The sequence below is a fragment of the Physeter macrocephalus genome, chromosome 9 (genome assembly GCF_002837175.3).
Source record: "Physeter macrocephalus isolate SW-GA chromosome 9, ASM283717v5, whole genome shotgun sequence".
In the NCBI taxonomy this organism is placed as follows: Eukaryota; Metazoa; Chordata; class Mammalia; order Artiodactyla; family Physeteridae; genus Physeter; species Physeter macrocephalus.
In genome coordinates, this window is record NC_041222.1 from 59380329 (window position 1) to 59402611 (window position 22283).

The 22283-nt window shown below is 33.9% G+C and overlaps 1 protein-coding gene across 1 annotated transcript in view; it reads left to right on the forward strand.

The window, feature by feature from the left end:
* CNTLN (centlein) overlaps nucleotides 1–22283 on the forward strand; it is a 375432-nt gene that overhangs the window by 147780 nt on the left and 205369 nt on the right. Inside the window, exons 7-8 of the mRNA XM_024126731.3 lie at nucleotides 591–753; nucleotides 11416–11610. Coding sequence (XP_023982499.1) covers nucleotides 591–753; nucleotides 11416–11610 — 358 coding nt within the window. The remainder of the gene's footprint in view (nucleotides 1–590; nucleotides 754–11415; nucleotides 11611–22283) is intronic.

A 22283-nucleotide genomic window follows, 5' to 3' on the forward strand; every position in this document is an offset into this window, starting at 1 on the left:
GGAGTGATTTCACCTTGTATTGCTCTCCTTCCTTCTGACAAAAAACCTCATCATTTCCTTCAAGATGGGTTAGAGGATTCACAGGAATCCCAGCCTAGGCCCCTGAGGTGACAAACTAGTGGTGCTTTAAGGAACTTTTGTTTGAAAACTTAATTTACCTTTTGGGATTCTTTTTAATACATGTAAGTTTCTATATAATATAAAATGAAAGGTTGAGTTACCCTGTATTCAGAACTATCTGATAGTTGGCATCAGTGCTTATTAATTCTTGGAACTGAAGTGTAACTTAATTTCAATAAGAAGGTGGTAGTATGACTGTATATCCAGGGTTTTTATTACTATCAAGCTATAAAAGAAAATTGATAAGTGTTTGGCTTTGAAAGTCATAGTAGTTCTATCAATACTTTCTAGGTGTATGTGATAAATATTAAATACTTCATATGTTATTTCTCTTATTAATATGTTTGCCTGCAGTAAAAAATAATAGATGAAAAAACTGGAGGCCGATCTATAACTTTAGATGAACAAAATTATTTAGCTAAGATGATCTTTATTCATGCTTCTCTCTATTTATTGCTTGCTTTGCACAGGAAAGAGTTGCAGGAGCTGCAGAATCTGTACAAACAGAACAGTGTGCATACAGCACAGCAAGCAGAACTGATCCAGCAGCTTCAGCTTCTGAATATGGACACACAGAAGGTACTGAGGAACCAGGAAGATGTTCACACAGCTGAAAGTATATCGTATCAAAAAGTATGCTTTTATTCTGTCATAATAATGTAAATTTATATGTGTGAACTTATAAAAATATATAGAATTCAAATTTTTGCAATTTCAATATTGCTTTATTACTCCCTTTTATATTGCTTCTTCAAAATTAAAAATGAAATATGATTCAATTTGGTAATATTCAAAATTATGTGTTTTTTTATGGCTGTTAAGGCTGAAACCTTTAAATTATACATGCAAATTTATTCTGTAGGATATAGTTTTTATAAATTGGAGTTTTGATATCTACTATGAAACATACTAGGACTGTAGTCCTCAAACCAGGAAGGATTTGGAGAATGGGATTATTCAGCCTTCTATAATGAGAAATTATTCAACAAGTATGATTCTAGTTTATGACCTAAAGCAGTCTTTCAGTTATAGAATTTGTGCATTATTTTATTGGCAAATCTGCACAAACGCAAATGGGTATGCTGATGAGGTCTTTAGGATCAATATTTTCCAAGGAATTTTCTGTCTTTATTTTGTGTGTTTCTTTTAAGTAGTCATTTTACTTTACGGTTGTTTAAGGAGCCCCTCAAGAAGGCTTACCCAGATATTTAGGTATGCTGAAACAGCAGCAATAATTACAGCTAGTAATTAAAAAACACTTTTATTGGATTCTTTATGTTTTGTGTGATGTACATATTTATAGAAATAATTTATTTTCTATACAGATCAACCTATGAGATTGATGTTATTTCCTCTTAATTGTTGAGGCAGCCAAGGCTTAGAGAGGTTAAATGGTGCAGTCTATGTTATTTGGGGATTATTTTTGTCTAAACTTACTCTTCTCCTAAAAAAGCACTGTGAAAATTCAACATCTATAATTAATATGAAATAAATAACTATTAAGTGAACTTTAAACACATACTTTCAAATGATGCTTTGTAACTGTGGTTTTTCGACTAATTTCTGTGTTTCCTTCGAGTTTCTGTCAGGACGAGGATGACACCAAGCATCAGGGTAGTGTCCATCCTCTCCACTTTGAATAGAACAGCTCCAACTTTTTGTTTTATACGGTGGGATTGCCCATTATGCTTTTGTTTCTAAACCAGACGACTCTGTTGCTAAATTGACTTGAAAAATTGGACCTTATTAGTAACTTTAATTCTTTTCTCTTTTTCACTGTGTAGGTATTTAACGCAAACATTTCTTCCTCTTTCTTGATTTTTGCTTGAAAGCCCCTAACCCATGGCAAGTTATATTAAAATATGTCTTTAGGGTTGCTTGTTGTTAAAGTTGATAACTCTTTTCTCTCATGTGCAAATGCTTTTGCTGTTTCTCCTCTCAATTAGCAAGAGAGAACTTGGTAAGGTGGAAGAAAAAGGCAGTGTTTCCTTTGCTATTTACTTTTTCAGTCTTTTGTTCTAAGATTCCTTTTTCAGCCTTGCTTAACTTAAAATTTAAGATAAATTGTTTCAGCCTTAATTCTACTTTTTGGTTGATCCTGCTTAGCAGCCTTTGCAGAGAGCAACCATTTTTTTAATACCCTACCTGAGAACTTTTGTAGATTCTATATCATTTCAAACAACTGAATACTTAAACATTTTTATTTGAAGTGATTATTACCAAAGTAATACATGCTTGTAATAAATTTTTAAAAAATTCAGAAGTATATAAAAAAATAAAGTTCTCTGCCCTCCTGCCTGAAGCCCTTGCCCCAGACTTTACTGCTCTTAATATTTGAGAGTATATCCTAGAGTTCCTCTAGAAGAACAGAATATTTTAAAATTATTTCATCTTTTTAATTATATAAGAATTACATAAATATATTATTATAAAAATTTGAAATGATATAGAAGTGCTGATAATGCTAATATAACAGATTTGAGTTCTCTTCCACTCATCCCAGTTCATTTCATTCCCCTCCCCAGGGGTAATATCTGAGTAGTCATTCCAGACCTTTTCATGCATTATATACTGTGTCTGTGTACATATACACATATCACCAATCTAGGTATCTTACATTTTTAATATTAATTAATTTATCCTATCCTTACTGTTCGTTAACTTGCTGTTTTCAAATAATATGCCTTGAGTATATTTCCATGACAGTATGTATAGCTCTTGCTCTCCACCTCCTCCCCATGCTCCAACAGAAACATGTAAAGTACAGCGTGGATTTACCCGAGTATAATTTGATGATTACTGAGGTCTCCCTCCTCAACTTTTTATTATAAACTTCAGAAGGAGGTGTTCCTCATCTCTTCCATGGCGTCAGTTTTCCCTACTGGATTATTTCTAACCACATAAAAACATGCTGTTGTGTCTGTGATATGCATGGAAGAACAAAACAGTTAAGCAACAACAAAAAACCTGTCTTGACCTTACTATATTCCTTTCCTTCCCTTCCTTTCTCTTTCTCTCCTTTTCCAGCAATATTCCTTGCCAGAGTTAACTTGTCTCAAAGTTCTCTTCTTCCATTCTCTTTTGAACTTATTCCAATCAAGTTTTTGCCCCTTTCACTCCACTAAAATTTCTCTTTGCAGAATCATTTGTGACTCCCATATTGCTGAATTCAGTAATCTAGCAGTCTTCATCTTACCTCACTTACCAGCAACATTGTCACAGTTGATGACTCTATCCTTTGAAACCCTTTTTTCCCTCCTGGCTTACAGCATATCACAGTTGTGTGGTTTACTTCTTTCAGTTTCTAGCTGTTTCTTTTCTGTTTCTTTCTAGTCTTCCTTAGTCACCCTGTCCTCTAAATGTTAAAATGTTCCAAGCCAAAATCTTAGGACCTCTTTTTTTCCCTCTGTTTAAATTCATACCCTAGGTGATTTTATCTACTCACCTAGGCTTTCAAAATCATACTGTCTATATGCTGATGACTCACAGATTTGATTATCTGCTCTGGATCTCTTCCCTGAACTCTAGGAAAGAGTATATCTAATCGCCTACTTAGCATCTTTTAACTTGATGCCTAATGGGCATCTCAGACTTCACATGTTCAAAACTAAGCTGTTGTCTGCTCTGCCTTCAGAGGGTGTCTGGAATCCTACTACTTCCCACTACCCCTGCTGTGACCACTAACTTGTATTACTTGAATGATTGCAGTAGTTTCCTACTTTGTTTCTTTGCTCCTGACCTTACTCATTCTGAGTTTATTTTCAACATAGATGCCAGAATGTTCTTGCTAAAACTTAGTAAGTCAAATCAGGTCATTCCTCTCTTAAATTCCCCCCATTGGTTTCCTGTCTGATTAAAAGTAAAAACCGGGCTTCCCTGGTGGCGCAGTGGTTGAGAGTCCGCCTGCCGATGCAGGAGACACGGGTTCGTGCCCCGGTCCGGGAGGATCCCACATGCCGCGGAGCGGCTAGGCCCGTGAGCCATGGCTGCTGAGCCTGTGCGTCCGGAGCCTGTGCTCTGCAACGGGAGAGGCCACAGCAGTGAGATGCCTGCGTACCGCAAAAAAAAAAAAAAGTAAAAGCCGGAGTCCTTACTACAACCTGTGAGACTCTACATGATCTGGCTCTGCATTACCTCTCTGATCTCATCTTTGCCTTCGCTTCTTAATCTCTCTGCTTTGGCCACATTTAACTTTGTTTTTTCACTTGAACATACCAGGTATTCTTCACCCTCAAGGTCTTTGCACTGGGTTTCACTGCCTGAAATCTCTTCCCCCAGTTATCGGCATAGATGATCTTTTTACTGCCTTTATTCTTCACCTCTCACAGCTTAAAATCTATTTGATAACAGACATTAAATAGGAGGTGTAAGAATGATACATGTCCTAACAGTAGTAGTAGGAAGTTTGGGAAAATAGCTGGGGCAGGTTCCTAGTTTAGGGATAAAAAAGACTCTCTTTGATGAAGTGATATTAGTAATGTTTATTCTGAGAAGATAAGAAGACATCAATGAGAGAAATTTCTCATAACTCTTCTACATGAACTATAGCTGAAGCCATAAATTCCCTAGTCAGTCAGTGCTTTTACTAAATTTGGAGAGGTAGAGCTTATATGCTCCTATTTGGAGAACGTGTCATAACCTGAACTTTGATCTGGGATACCTTTTGAAACCATGTAAACCTTCCCCCAGGATCATGACTATCCCCTCCAAGAATTATCATGGACAATAATGAGAGATGTGATGCCAATATGGTGTGCTTATGAACAGCATGGAGGCAAAAAGAAGAAAGCAAGCAGATCTTCTGCTTTAGAGAACTGGCTTAGTTTTCCTTGTATTTGCTCTATTTTTTTTCTCTCCACCCCCCACCCCCAAGTTTGAACTCCCGTTTCTCTCTATTTGTTTGTCAAAAGTTACCTCTCAAGGGGTGGGGGTTGGAGAGGAGAACTTCACTGATTTTCAACTTGATACTCATTCTGAATTTATAATTCTAATAGTAGCATTTTAATTTTGATATTATTTTAGATCCTTGAAATTGTTCCTAAGGTTTTCATTAGTATGTTCAACTAGACTTAATTCAAAAGTTCTTGATTACTTATTTATACTTCATAAATTTTGCCTACAGTTAGTAGACATTATAGTTAATATTCCTTTGGTAGTCTGTGGGTAAATAGTTATCCATAAAAACACAGGAAAAAATCTTTACTGTATACTTCCATCTTCCAGAGGTAAATACCATTAACATTTTGAGTATTTCCTTTTAGGTTTTTAAATGCATTTTAACATGTCTTGAATACCCTAATTATCTTTCACTTCATGTTATATAAAAACAATATCATGAAATATAACTATTTTGGAAGCACTAATATAACTTATTTAACCATTTTTCCAGTGTTAATCATGTATGCTGTTTAAATATTTCACTATTATAAATAAAGCTGCAGTAAACATCTCTTTGTTGTCAGCTTAGACTATTAGCATTCATTAGAGAATATTGAATATGTACACATACACACACACACACACACACACACACACACACACTCACTCACTCACTCACACCACCCCCTAGGAAACAGTTCCTTTTATAAAGAAGCTAGTGACATTATATTAATGTTGTACAGTTCACTCTTAATTAGTTCATATATAAAGATAGCTTTTTAAAGTTATTAAATAGTGAGAAAGCACAGAGGATCATGGAGTTTGAAGGAGACCTGCCTACCACATGAGAAATGATCAGTAAATGTTAAATTATTGAACCTTGAGGAGTTATGTACAACACTATTCCACTTTGGATAATGCAATTTAAAAATCATAGATGTTTATTTGAATTGCTAAAGTATTTTTAAACTTTACAGGCACATATTTCTATCTTAATTTAAATATTATTCCAGTCCATTTAATTTTTAACTATTTGAGTGAGTGGTCCTGGAGTGGTTTAAAAATGTAGAAAAACTAAGAATACAAGTTGGAAGGCCTTCCAGTTGGAGCATAATCATAAATAAAGATAAAGAACATAAACTTGTGCTATAAGCCAGGGAGAATGTGTGTTTACATGTACACACACTATTTTAGAAATATATTATTTAAGCTGAGGTACAAATGTAAGTCACCTCCAACAACCATATATGAATAATGGTTAACATTTATTGAGCTTATTTTGTATCAGCCACTGGGAAAAGGGCTTTTGCCCACTATTTAAGCCGCACACCAGCACTGTGTGGTATATTATTATTAGTATCCTTTATTATTTTATAGATTAAGTAATTGAGTCTTAGAGTATTGTTTTAAATCAAACAGCTACCAGGTGGTAGAATTCAAATGTAGGTAATCTTGAGTCCAAAACCCACAATGTTAAACTCTATTATAAAGCCCACAGTATAGTTCAGTTATGCATAGAATAATGTGGTCTTATCCTTAAAGTGTTCTATAATAGATTCTATAAACTTGCATAATTCATTCTACTCAAAATTCTTTCAATACTCAATAACTTTTAATGTTGGGGAGTTTGTTTTGATATCTGAGTTAAATGTTATTCAAAATATTCCATTGCATTCTTTTTGGTGAAAGGGGAGCCCAGCATGTTATCATCCTCTGTGAAAAGAGCCCCCATCATTATTCTTCAGCCACTATTTCTCCTGATTGTACAAATTTGGTTTCTTCTATTTTGTTGCAACTTTAAACTTTTTGACCTACAGATTTTTTTTGACCTGCATATTTTTTTTTACTAGAACTGTTACCCCCCACCCCATCCCTAAAATATATCAGCTGTGGAGTTAAGGATTTTTAAATTTGGGAATGATCACATTACATTATTTATCATGAATAAACAGTATGCTACTGTTCAGACTTCCAGTGTTGATTTACATCAAATTATTCATTCTAATCCTAGAACATTTTACTTAATACTTGTCTTTATTCCTCTTCCACATGTAGTTTTCTAGATTTTTTCAATAAATTTGAGTAATCAAGTAGTCCATGCAACAATGAAATGAAACTGTTTACTTACAAATTAAGATTTGTAAATATATTTTCACATTAATTAATTATATTATCCCCAAATAATAATTGGGGCCTGGCTGTAAGACTCAGGTGAGTTGAATTACAGTAATAGTTTATTTCCAGTTCTTACTAAGTTTACTTCTTTAAGAGTTAGGTCTTCTTAATTTACTGTTTCTAATGGAGTTTCTCTGTTTCCTCTGTTCTCTCAATTCTCCTTTCTACATTTTTTTCCTCTCATTTCCCTTCCTTGTTTCCCAGTTATTAAGTTGATTTATATCATAGTATTTATTTTGTTATCTGAAAGGCTAAAAATAGTTGCCTTCAGTGGTAGGATAAGGGGAATGAGGAAGGGAGATAAAGGTGAAGAGAAAAAAGAAAAAAATTTTGAGCACAGGAAAGAGGTGAGTTATATTTTCCTCGAGGTCTCCATAACAAATCATTAGTCTCATACACAAAATTACCTAACATATAATGTGGAGGGCTCCTCTAGATGAGAAATACCCATCAAGAGAAATAAACTAGTGTGTTTTCTTCCTCTGAGCATGTTGTAACCATTTATTTAAGTTTTAATAGTTTTTCTACCTTTGCATGTCATTTATATACATGTGTATGATTTAAACATAGGTAGGAATTTTATCAGCATTTTCAACTTCTAGACCATCTAACATGTTTGGGGTACTAAATATGTATTTTATCAGTTTTTGTTCTGTTTAAGGATAATTACATGATGTGAGCTAATATCAATCCAGGAAAATAAGGAGTTAGGTTATACATACTTTTAGTTTAAACTGGATGTTAAATCAGATTGTTTTCTTCTCATTTTTATGCTGTGAACAGTTATAGTTTTCACTTGTAAAATTTATTATCTCAATCAGAGTAGCAGATAGTATATTTACAAAAATTGAATATTATATTCTTTAAACAAATTAGTCACTGGGTCACAGAGCTTATACATTTCCAAAATTTTTAAGGTAAATAATATATCATCTTGTTCCTCAACACTAATAAAAATATGAGAAGAAGAGTACTTCAGTCTAAGCCCCTGAAAATTAAAGGACTTGGAGTTTGGGGTGCTATTTCTGGAGATAACTTGCTTTCTGTCCCCTAGAGATCCTTATAGTGTTTTTTCACTTTAATTTCTTCAACAAAAAATAACATGAAGAATAGTAAACATAATAAATTGCTTAAGGATTATAATGATTGGTACTACTAAAGTATATAGGGGAATGTATGATCAAATTTTTATAGGCCAGAATCTTGCAAAAGATTCTGATCTATTCCAGCTTTTTGGACTATTAGAGGAAAGAAATTATAGAGAAAAGTGCCTCTGAAAACTTCTGAAAGCAATTGCAATTGCTAATAGAGAAAAAGCATGCCTAATCAGGATGCCTAAACCTAAGCAGATAAATGAATTTGTTATATTACCTAATTGACTCATGTGAGAGGTATATTTTGACTCACTCTGCTGTTATTAATAGGATGAGAATAAGATGGTGTCTAACCAGGGGACCAGAACATCCAAAACCTTTGCCTTCTTTTAGGGTCTCCTAGAGAAACAAACATTCTATCATTTTGAGGCTTTGTCACCAAAAAATACTTTAGAAATAAAAATAGACAACCTTCTTGAAGGGTTTTCTAGCTAAGTTTACTGGTGGACTGGGGCCTAGAATTAAAAATGACTGGAGGACTGTCTTTGCTTTTTTTTAAGTCAACAGCTGAGTGGTCTGATTGCTATTAAATAAGTGAAGTCCAATTAGCCATCAAGAAAATGGGCAATTAGGAGATGTATATTTTGAGTAAGAGCTAAGGAATAATAGAGAGTTTGTCCCAATTCCTAGAGTAAGGCTGATCTAGATCACCTGTTTCAGGCTTTTTAAAGTTCTTTTTCACCTGCTGCTTTGTGGAAGGGTGGATATTTTCAGAGAAAGATAGAGCTTGCCTCAATGTCTAGAGTTGCCCACCCAGTCATATGAGATTAAGCCAGGGCAACTTCTGAATAGGAAGTACAACCACATAAATTTAATGGTAGAGAGAGCCAGGTAGAGAACACAAGAGAGCTGTTAGTCTTCATTTTTATGGAAACAAGAAAGAGAGGAGAGAAGAGAAGAGACAAGAAAACAGACATTAAGATAGAGCCTTCGTCCATGAAGGAATAGGCCCTGGAGCCTTATATCTGTGAAGGAAGATCCCAAGACATGGCACCCAAGAGAAAAGTATCCACATCCTTGATACTGATGGCTAGGAAATTGGTCCTCGTTCCTGATGACACACTATCATTATGCCTGCACCTTGGGCAATGGGAGGGAAACTGTGTTGCTAATACTTATGAATGTTCATGAGATTCTTAAATATTTGAAATCTGTAAATTCTTTTTAAAAATTTTTTATTGAGGTAGAATTTGAAAACTGTACATTTTTAAATAGTATTATGTTCTATTATTTTCCTCCAAAGATTTGTGCTGATTGGGTAAAAGCTGATTAGTATTAATAAAGCATATAAATAAGAGGGAGAAGGGTTAAATAATCTTTTACTGAATAAATGACTCTGTATGCTGTTGGGCACAGCTTTAGTTCTTTCGAGTCAACTTCGCTATTGTCTTTAGATTTTGCTTTTTCCTTTTCTACCCTGAACTCAATCATGAAACTCAGCAACACGGCACAGGTAGGTCTCTGAAAGGCCCACTATGATCCCTTCATTGTTCCTCAAAGCTGTCAGGTTCCTCCTCTCTCTTCCCTTCTAGAATATCCAATGGTATCAGCTGTGGAAAGAACATTGGACATATTCCCTGGTATAAAGGTAATTGGAAGGAAAAGTACAAATTTATATCCTGCAATTCTTTATAAATCATGAAGACAACCCTTTCTTTATAAAACAATTTTTAGACTGGCTGTAAAGTGAAATGGGTTATTTAAAGTATTTATAATAGTATAAAGGTATAATCCCTTACAGAAAATAAAAAGTATGTTGAACTAATTGTATGTCAGAGGAGTGATTTGGAGGGTTTTGTTTTTATGACAAAGTATATATCTGAAGAAAAGCATTGAAAATGGTTTTACAAGCCTTTTTTAAAATTTTAAACTTAAAAAAATAAACTATAGCATACAAACAAAAAAATACTCTGCCAAATTTTCTGTAGTTAAGTTTCTTCCCATGAGGCAAGCCCAACTAATCGAAGATCCTCCCCATCTTGACTCGGATGAGCAAACCTAAAAACCTACTGTATTAACATAATTTTGAGATTCTGTCTTTGGAGATTTTGCTTTTGTTATAAGATCTCACTATTAGCCTTATTTTTAAAAAAAAATCAGATGTTAATTCTTAGGTCACATTCCAAGTGTCGTCAGCAAATACATATACAGTTGTTTTTTTTTTTTAATCAGAATCAGTTACCACAAATTGAATTATGCCTCATTAATTCACAATCTTAAGTTAGGATTTTCATCACCAAGTAAGTTCGTGTGTATTGGAGGAATACCATTGTTTACTATATAATGACTGTCTGCTACCAGTTATATACCTTATGCTGTCTCACAGTCTTAATAAACCTTAGTTTTAAATTTATTTAATTCATGTTGCCTTGAGTTAAAAAAATTAAAATTATCTGTCATCACTTTGGACCCTGATTCTGTTTTTATCACTCTGACCGAGGTCTTCAGTGTTTTCCTGTTCTCTGCAGGAATAAATCCATCTTCCTTAACATTCAGGAGTCTTTACATTCCATCTACAGTCTTATTGCCTGGCTTTCTCTCTTATTATTCCTTCTGCTGCTCCTCCTCTACTTTAGCAGTAGATGCTAGTTTTTACTAAATGGGAACTCTCAATGAAAGTTTTTCTTTTTTTCTTTCAAATGTATATGTTGAATCCAATTAGGCTGTTACATCTTACTCTCCTTTTCTGTTTCTTCCTACCACTGTACATATTTTTTTTTACATTTCTTCTATCTTTAGAATGACTTTTTTGTTTTCATTCAATTTCTATAATACCATCATGGCTCAGTTCAAGTCCATTCTTTATCATGAAGATTAATATAGCTAGCTTAAAATGTTTGCATCCCTGTATTACAACTGCCCAATAGAACATCTTGTCTTTTTAACATCAGTTGGAGTTTCATATTGGTATGTGATTATATCATTTAGTTTCCCACATGTTTTTATATCGTTTTTCCTCTTAGACTATTAAAATAACGAGGGCAATGAGTATGTCATATATAGACCATATATATGTATAAGTTTATATATATATAGACATAACTATTTTATCGATTATTAATAAATTTGGATATATGTTTTGAAACAGCTTTACAATGAGTTCCATATTTGGTTTGAAACCACAAAATCAAGTGAAGCTATGCTCCGACAAAGTGTTGTTAATCTTCAGGATAAGCTATTTCAAAAAGAGCGGGAAAATGCTAAATTAAAAGAAAAGCTTCAGGAGTCACAAGGAGCACTCTATCCTTTACCTCAAGAATATGATTCAGACCACTCAGAACAGGTGAGACATTTTCTAAAAATGTTACCCAGTATAATATCATATTAAATTTTCTAGTATAATTGACTAAAACACAAAAATTGAATAAATTTGCATATATTAGAATATAAGCATGGCAGATTTATGTTGTGCTATTTTTTGTACTCTGTAGACATAAATATTATATACAATGTGGATTCATATAGAAATGCATGTAGAAACACAGGGTGTATCTGGTATAGTTATTGGGATGAAACATTTGGCTGATATATGATAATGAAGAGGAAATTAATAGGTCATGTCCATTTTGAGACATTTTATTGAATGGGGTAATGGAATGAAAAGAGTTTTGAATAGAAAGTCGCATAAAAGTACTTGCCATAATTCCTGGTATGTGGTAGTTAATACCATTTAGTCCCAGTTCTATCACTGTCTTGATATATGATTTTGGACAGATCAGTTGACTTTTCTACCTATTCTTGTCCTATTAAGTGAGGTAGTACAAATGTATAGATAAATATGCAGGTTCAGGATTCACATAAACCTGGGATCAAATTATACCTTTGCCTGTGAGCTTTGTGAACTTGAGCAAATTTCTTAACCCTTTAGCCAAAGTTTCTTCACAAATAAAGTGTTGATATTAATAGTATCTTTGTCATAAGAGTTTTGTGAGAATTAATGAGGTAATGCATGTCAAATGCAGAGCCTGTCATATAGAAAATATCCAGTGGCACCTCTTTTAGATAATTTTCAAGGTAACTGTCATCTCTAAATATGTATTATAAAACAATCCTGTTCCTATAAATTTATTTCTTTTTAAGGCACTCAGCACTTCTTTAAATGTTAGAATTTAAAGAAATGAAATTAACACAAGTATGTAATTGGGAGCTTAAATGTTTATTAATGATCCTTTAACTTTAATGATCCAGTAATTTTTCAACCCAGCATATTTTGTCTTGCTAACAACTCAAACATGAGATTTTAAAATTTGTATTGTATTATATTGAATTTTTTGGACATCAGGTGCACAGAATTGGATTAGTCATAAGATTTGTGTCATGACACAGTATTATGTTACATGCATATTTATTTTAATTGTTACTTTTTTGTTATAATAAACACTGTTGGTCCCACCAACTAATTCAAGGGTAGGAAATTACTAATAACTTATATCTACTTGTATCCTTCACCCTTTACTGGTACCCTGATTCTCTCACCAGAGGTAACTACTGAACTATTTATCATTTTGATTATTTTTTAGAAAGTTTTATCTCATATAAGTTTATGAGGAAATAGAATATTGTTTAGTTTTGCCATTTATAAAAATGTGTCAAATTGTGTTGTTTCCTGGGATTTGGCAATTTTGTCTCATCACTGTGTTAAGATTCATCTATGATGTTTGGTATAACTTCATTTATTTTGACTGATATAAAATATTCTGTTATATGTGATTATATCATAACTACTTGTCTATTCATTTGTAGATGAGTATTAGGGTTATTTCCAGTTTTTTGCTGTTATGAATAATGCTGCAATTGACATTTTTGTACATGATTCTTAGTACACACATGCATGCATTTTTGTGGATTAACTATCTCCAAATGGAAATCCTAGGTTGAGGGTGTGAAAATATAAACTTTCACAAAATACTGGTCACTTATTTTTCAAAGTGGTTTTCATCAATTTTACTCACATCAACAATGCATTTGGTTGTATTTCCTACAATTACTAATCAAGTGAGTGCCCTCCTCTGCAAAATGTCTATTTATGTCTTTTATCCATTCTTGTACTGGATTTTTTTCTTATTGATTTGTAAAAGTTCTTTAAATGTCCTTGATATTAATCTCTAGTAAGTTGAATGTGTGGCAAGTATCTTCTCTCAGTGTGTACCTTGTCTTTTCATTTTCTTTAACATGTCATATGATAAACAGAAATTCTTAATTTTAATTTAGAAAATTTAATCTTTTATAGTTAGTGCTCATTTAAGAAATTCTTCCCTACCCCAAATATGGAAATATTTGCACCTCTGTTTCCTTCAAAAAGTTTTAAAGCTTTGCTTATGTCATTTATGTTCATAATTCATTCAGAATTATATTTCACATACAGTATAAGGTAAAGATCCATTTTTATTTATTTATTTTTCCCCAAATAGTAGCCAGTTTTTCCAAATCAACCCATTGGATGATCCACCTTTTTTCTTGTGTAGTGCTGGGCTACCTCTATCATATATCCTAGTTCAGTATTTTTGTGAGTTTCTTTCTAGACTCTTTTCTCTGTATTCCCGGATAATGTTAAATCATCTTAATCAGTATAGCTTCATAGTAAGTCTTTATATTTGGTAGATTACTTTCTTACTGTTCTTTAAAGTGTCTTGGCCATGTTGGCACTTAGCACTATAACTTTAAGGATAATTTAGTTTCATGAAAACACTTGAAATATTTTGTAAACGATTTTATTGAAGTGTAACATACAAGTAGTAAAGTGTACAAACCTTAAGTGTTTAACTCAATGACATTTCACAAATTGAACACATCCATATAAATCCCACTCAGATCAAGATGTAGATTATTACCAGTATTCAGTAAACCTCCATAATGTTCCTAATTAGTGGCTACCCCTACCTACAATGTAACCAGTTTTGACTTCTATCATCATTGATTAGTTTTGCTTCTTTTTGAAACTTACAGTATTTTACCTTTAAACACTCTATATGCTATGGGGTTTTTTGGTAAATATTGTTTATCATATTAGGAAGTTCCCATCTATTCACAGTTTGAAACCTTTTTCATGAACAGGTATTGATTGATTACAGTGTGTCTTTTAAGATGATGCTAGGGCTTTTCTCATGCATTCTGTTAACATGGTTATTACATTGATTGTTTTTCAATTATTAATTCAGTTTTGTATTCTTTGAAATAAACCTAACTTTGTTGTAATGTTTTATTATTTTCATATTGCTGGATTCAATTGGCTAATATTTTTCTTAGGATTTTTGCATCTGTATTTCTGAGGGATATTGGGCTGTACTTTTCCTTTCTTGAATGTTTCTTGTTAGATTTTATCTAGGTGATGCTGGTGTCCTAATATGAATTGCAAAGTATTCTCTCTTTTTTACTTCACTAGAAGAGTTTGTGTAAGACATATTTCTTTCTTATTAAACACTGAATGCCCTCCTTCTAACATAAGGAACAAGTCAGTTATATTCAGCATTGTACTGGAGATTCTAACTAGTACAATAAGCCAAGAAACAAATAAAATCATGGTAATTAGAAATAAGGAAGTAAAACTTTTTATTCACAGAACCTGAGCATCCATATACAAAGCGTACTGAATCTATGATGAAACAACTAGAAATAGTAAGAAAATTTAGCAGTGTTGCAAGATACCATCAATTTACAAAAGTCAATTATATATCTAAATATTAGAAACAAATAATTAGAAATTGAAATCGAAAAAGACCATTTATAAGAATATCAAAACCTGTGTAATAATTAAGGATAAATTTGACAAAATATGCCCCAGACCTATACACTGAAAAGTACAAAACATACCAGAGTGAAATTAAAAGACATATGTAAGTGGACAGCTAGCCAAGTTCATGAATCAGAAGATGCAATGTTGTCAAAATGTCAGTTCTCCCCAAATTGATCTATTTATTATGTAATCCCAATCAAAATTCCAGAAAGCTATAGTTTTTAGATAAATACAAGCCAATTCTAAAATTTATAGGGAAATGCAAGGGACCTAAAAGAGCAAAATAAATATTGGGTTGGCCAAAAAGTTCATTTGAATTTTTCTATAAGATGTTATGGGAAACCCTGAACGAACTTTTTGGCCAACCAAATAGTAAAAAATAAAGTTGGAGGACTTACACTACCCAATTTTGAGACCTATCTATCAAGCTAAAAAAGAAAAAATGGTGTGGTATTGGCATAATGATTGACAAAATAATTGATATAACAGAATAGAGTCCAGAAAAATACCCATTAATACATGTCGCTGTATAGTACCTCTTGAAATGTGGGTACTGTAAGTCACTTTGTTCTTTTTCAAGGATGCTCTGTAGACTCTTGTTCTACTGCTTTTTTATAGAACTTTTAGTATTAGCTTGTCAACTTTACAAATAAATATTCAGTTAGAAATGTTTCTAATTTCCCTTGTGATTTTCTTTTTGCCCCTTTGGTTATTAGAAAATGTGTTATTTACTTTTGAAATGTTTGTGTTGTTTCCTTGTATATCTTATTTTTATTCACTTCTAATATACTTCCATTATGGTCAGAGATAGTGTTCTATAAGATTACTGTATTTGGAAATTTATTGAGACTTGTTGTATGGTCCAGCATATAGTTTTGATGAATGTAGTATTTATACCTGAAAATAATTTGTAATCTGCAAGTATTGGCTGGGGTGTTCCTTAAATATCAATATTAATTATGTCATTGTGGTTGACAGTGTTCAGATCTTCTGTCTTTAGTGATTTTTATCCTTAGTTTTTTTTTGTTTGTTTGTTTTTTTTGTGGTACATGGGCCTCTCACTGTTGTGGCCTCTCCCATTGCGGAGCACAGGCTCCGGACACGCAGGCTCCAGTGGCCATGGCTCATGGGCCTAGCCGCTTCGCGGCATGTGGGATCTTCCTGGACCAGGGCACGAACCTGTATCCCCTGCATCGGCAGGCAGACTCTCAACCACTGCGCCACCAGGGAAGCCCTATCCTTACCGGACGCGCAGGCTCAGCGGCCATGGCTCACGAGCCCAGCCGCTCCGCGGCATGTGGGATCCTCCCAGACCGGGGCGCGAACCCGGTTCCCCTACATCGGCAGGCGGACGCGCAACCACTGCGCCACCAGGGAAGCCCTATCCTTAGTTTTTAAATCAGTTTTTCTATCAGTTGCTGAGAGAGGTGTTAAAATCTTCCAGTATGATTGTAGATTTTTCTGTTTTCCCTTTAATTTGTCACCTTCTGCTTCATATATTTTAAAGCTGTTTTATTAGGGGCATGCGTATTTATGATTGTCATTTCTTTCTAATTAATTGAACCCTTTGCTATTGTAAAATGTTGCTTTTAACTATAATAATATTCTCCTGACTTGAAATCCAATTTTATGATGTTAATATAGCCAATCAGTCTCTTTAATGGTTACATTTTCCATGGGAGATTAACTTTTTCTTATTCTTTAAATTTCCATCTATAGGTGTCTTAATATTTAAAGTGTACAGAGTAAGATTCTGTTTTTTATTCATTCTGACAATTTCTTCCTTTTCATTGCAGCATTAGTGCACTTAAATTTAATTATTAATATGGTTGGGTTTAGGTGTACCATCTTACCATTTGTTTTCCATTTGTTCTATTTTTTGTTCCTCTGTTCCCATTTCCTTCCTTTTTCTGGATTAATTGACTGTTTATATATTTTTTAAAAGCAATTTAAAAACATCACTTTTCTGTCTTCTGGACTCCACTGTTTCTCACAGTATCACTGGAAATTTGTTTCATTGTTCACTTAAATGTGGTGTGTCAGTTTTGGCTGGCTTTTTTCCTCAATATTTAAGCTTTGGTTTTAAGCACTTTAACTGTGATGTTCCCAAGTATGATTTTCATTGTAGTCATCCTTCTTACAATTTGATAAGCTGCTTTTTTTTTTTTTTAAAGGTTAGACTTTATTTATTATCCAAATTCTATTTCTATTTCCTGGGGATTAAAAAAAATTTTTTTAACATCTTTATTGGAATATAATTGCTTTACAATATTGTGTTAGTTACTGCTGTATAACAAAGTGAATCAGCTATATGTATACATATATCCCCATATCCCCTCCCTCTTGTGTCTCCCTCCCACCCTACCTATCCCACCCCTTTAGGTGGTCACAAAGCACTGAGCTGATCTCGCTGAGCTATGCAGCTGCTTTCCACTAGCTATCTGTTTCACGTTTGGTAGTGTATATATGTCAGTGCTACTCTTTCACTTCATCCCAGTTTACCCGTCCCCCTCCCTGTGTCCTCAAGTCCATTCTCTACATCTGCATCTTTATTCGTGTCCTGCCCCTAGGTTCATCAGAACCATTTTGTTTTTAGATCCCATATATATGTGTTAGCATACGGTATTTGTTTTTCTTTTTCTGACTTACTTCACTCCATATGACAGACTCTAGGTCCATCCACCTCACTACAAATAAGTCAGTTTCGTTTCTTTTTCTGGTGGAGTAATATTCCATTGTATATATGTGCCACATCTTTATCCATTCATCTGTCAGTGGACACATAGGTTGCTTCCATGTCCTGACTATTGTAAATAGTGCTGCAATGAACACTGTGATATTCTTGAATTATGGTTTTCTCAGGGTATAGGCCCAGTAGTGGGATTGCTGGATCATATGGTAGTTCTATTTTTAGGTTTTTAAGGAACCTCCATACTGTTCTCCATAGTGACTGTATCAATTTACATTCCCACCAACAGTGCAAGAGGGTTCCCTTTTCTCCACACCCTCTCCAGCATTTATTGTTTGAGATTTTTTGATGATGGCCATTCTGACCAGTGTGAGGTGATACCTCATTGTAGTTTTGATTTGCATTTCTCTAATGATTAGTGATGTTGAGGAGCTTTTCATGTGCTTCTAGGCCATCTGTATGTCTTCTTTGGAGAAATGTCTGTTTAGGTCTTCTGCCCATTTTTGGATTGGGTTGTTTGTTTTTTTAAATTTTGATCTGCATGAGCTGTTTATATATTTTGGAGATTAATCCTTTTTCCATTGCTTCATTTGCAAATATTTTCTCCCATTCTGAGGGTTGTCTTTTCATCTTGTTGATGGTTTCCTTTGCGGTGCAAAAGCTTTTAAGTTTCATTCGGTCCCATTTGTTTATTTTTGGTTTTATTTCTCTTACTCTAGGAGGTGGTCAAAAAGGATCTTGCTGTATTTATGTCATAGAGTGTTCTGTCTGTGTTTTCCTCTAAGAGTTTTATAGTGTCTGGCCTGACATTTAGGTCTTTAATCCATTTCCAGTTTATTTTTGTGTATGATGTTAGGAAGTGTTCTAATTTCATTCTTTTACATGTAGCTGTCCTGTTTTCCCAGCACCACTTATTGAAGAAGCTTTCTTTTCTCCACTGTATATTCTTGCCTCCTTTGTAAAAAATAAGGTAACCGTATGTGTGAGGGTTTATCTCTGGGCTATGTATCCTGTTCCATTGATCTATATTTCTGTTTTTTGTGACAGTGCTATACTCTCTTGATTACTGTAGCTTTGTAGTATAGTCTGAAGTCCAGGAGCCTGATTCCTCCAGCTCTATTTTTCTTTCTCAAGATTTCCTTGGCTATTTGGGGTCTTTTGTGTTTCCATACAAATTGTGAAATCTTTTGTTCTAGTTCTGTGAAAAATGCCATTGGCAATTTGATAAGTATTGCATTAAATCTGTAGATTGCTGTGGGTAGTAGAGTCATTTTCACAATGTTGATTCTTCCAGTAAAGGAACATGGTATATCTCTCCATCTGTTTGTATCATCTTTAATTTCTTTCATCAATGTCATATAGTTTTCTGCATATAGATCTTTTGTCTCCTTAGGTAGGTTTATTCCTAGATATTTGATTCTTTTTGTTGCTGTGGTAAATGGGATTGTTTTCTTAATTTCTCTTCCAGGTTTTTCATCATTAGTTGTAGGAATGCAAGAGATTTTTGTGTGTTAATTTTGTATCCTGCTGCTTTACCAGATTCATTGATTATTAGCTCTAGTAATTTTCTGGTAGCATCTTTAGGATTCTCTATGTATAGTATCATGTCATCTGCAAACAGTGACAGCTTTACTTCTTCTTTTCCGATTTGGATTCCTTTTTTTCTTTTTCTTCTCTGATTGCTGTGGCTAAAACTGCCAAAACTATGTTGAATAAAGTGGTGAGAGTGGGGAACCTTGTCTTGTTCCTGATCTTAGTGGAAATGGTTTCAGTTTTTCACATTGAGAACGATGTTGGCTGTGGGTTTGTCATGGCCTTTATTACGTTGAGGTAGCTTTCCTCTGTGCCTACTTTCTGCAGAGTTTTTATCATAAATGGGTGTTGAATTTCATTGAAAGCTTTTTCTGCGTCTATTCAGATGATCGTATGATTTTTATCCTTCAATTTTTTAATATGGTGTATCACATTGATTGATTTGCGTATTTTTAAGAAATCTTGAATTCGTGGGATAAACCCCACTTGATCATGGTGTATGATCCTTTTAATGTGCTGTTGGATTCTGTTTGCTAGTATTTTGTTGCAGACTTTTGCATCAATGTTCATCAGTGTTATTGGCCTGTAGTTTTTTTTGTGACATCTTTGTCTGGTTTTGGTATCAGGGTGATGTTGGCCTTGTAGAATGAGTTTGGGAGTGTTCCTCCCTCTGCTATATTTTGGAAGAGTTTGAGAGGATAGGTGTTAGTTCTTCTCTAAATGTTTGATAGAATTCACCTGTGAAGCCATCTGGTCCTGTGCTTTTATTTTTTGGAAGATTTTAAATCACAGTTTCAATTTCATTACTTGTGATTGGTCTATTTATATTTTCTATTTCTTGCAGGTTCAGTCTCGGAAGGTTGTGCTTTTCTGAGAAGTCCATTTCTTCTAGGTTTTTCATTTTATTGGCATATAGTTGCTTGTAGTAATCTCTCATGATCCTTTGTATTTCTACAGTTTCAGTTGTTACTTCTCCTTTTTCATCTCTAATTTGTTTATTTGAGTCTTCTCCCCTTATTTCTTGATGAGTCTGGCTAGTGGTTTATCAATTTTTTTTAAGGTTTTATTTATTTATTTATTATTTATTTTTTTGGCTGCATTGGGTCTTTGTTGCTGTGCGCGGGCTTTGTCTAGTTACAGTGAGCGGAGGCTACTCTTTGTTGCGGTGTGTGGCCTTCTTATTGCGGTGGCTTCTCTTGTGGTGAAGCATGGGCTGTAGGCGCACAGGCTTCAGTAGTTGTGGCTCACGGGCTGTAGAGCACAGGCTCAGTAGTTTTGGCACACGGGCTTAGTTGCCCCGCGGCATGTGGGATTTTCCCAGACCAGGACTCAAACCCGTGTACCCTGCATTGGCAGGCGGATTCTTAACCATCTGTGCCACCAGAGAAGTCCTAATGGTTTATCAATTTTCTTTATCTTCACAACAAACCAGGTTTTAGTTTTATTGATCTTTGCTGTTGTTTTCTTCATTTCTTTTTCATTTATTTCTGATCTGATCTTTATGATTTCTTTCCTTCTGCTAACTTTGGGGATTTTTTTTGTTCTTTCTCTAACTGCTTTAGGTGTATGGTTAGGTTGTTTATTTGAGATTTTTCTTGTTTCCTGAGGTAGGATTGTATTGCTATAAACTTTCCTCTTAGAACTGCTTTTGCTGTATCACATAGGTTTTGGGTTGTCATATTTTCATTGTCATTCATTTCTAGGTATTTTTTGATTTCCTCTTTGATTTCTTTAGTTGTCTCCTGGTTATTTAGTAGTATATTGTTTAGCCTCTATGTGTTTGTATGTTTTACAGTGTTTTTCCTGTAATTGATATCTAGTCTCATAGTGTTGTGGTTGGAAAAAGATACTTGATATGGTTTCAATTTTCTTAAATTTACCAAGGTTTGATTTGTGACCCAAGGTATGATCTATCCTGGACACTATTCCATGAGCAGTAGAGAAGTGTATTCTTTTGTTTATGGATGGACTGTCCTATAAATATCAATTAAGTCCATCTTGTTTAATGTGTCATTTAAAGCTTGTGTTTCCTTATTTATTTTCATTTTGGATGATCTGTCCATTGGTGAAAGTGGGGTGTTAAAGTCCCCTACTATGATTGTGTTACTGTCCTTATTTATTTTCATTTTGGATGATCTGTCCATTGGTGAAAGTGGGGTGTTAAAGTCCCCTACTGTGATTGTGTTACTGTCGATTTCCTCTTTTATGGCTGTTAGCATTTGTCTTACGTATTGAGGTGCTCCTATGTTGGGTGCATAAATATTTACAATTGTTATATCTTTTTCTTGGATTGATCCCTTGATCATTATGTAATGTCCACTTTGTCTCTTGTAATAGTCTTTATTTTAAAGTCTATTTTGTCTGATGTGAGAACTGCTACTCCAGCTTTCTTCTGCATTCCATTTGCATGGAATAACATTTTCCATCCACTCACTTTCAGTCTGTATGTATCCCTAGTTGTGAAGTGGGTCTCTTGTATACAGTGTATATATGGGTCTTGTTTTTGTACCCATTCAGCCAGTCTCAGTCTTTTGTTTGAGTTATTTAATCCATTTACATTTAAGGTAATTATCAATATGTATGTTCCTATTACCATTTTCTTAATTGTTTTGGGTTTGTTGTTGTAGGTTTTTTCCTTCTCTTGTGTTCTCTGCCTAGAGAAGTTCCTTTAGCATTTCTTGTAAAGCCATTTTGGTGTTGTTGAATTCTCATAGCTTTTACTTGTCTTTAAAGGTTTTAATTTTTCCATCAAATCTGAATGAGATCCTTGCTAGGTAGAGTAATCTTGGTTGTAGGATTTTCCCTTTCATCACTTTAAATATGTCTTGCCACTCCATTCTGGCTTGCAGAGTTTCTGCTGAAAGATCAGCTTTTAACCTTATGGGGATTCCCTTGTATGTTATTTGTTGCTTTTCTCTTGCTGCTTTCAATATTTTTTCTTTGTATTTAATTTATATTGTATTATTATATTGTATTATATTGTATTTAATTGTATATTGTA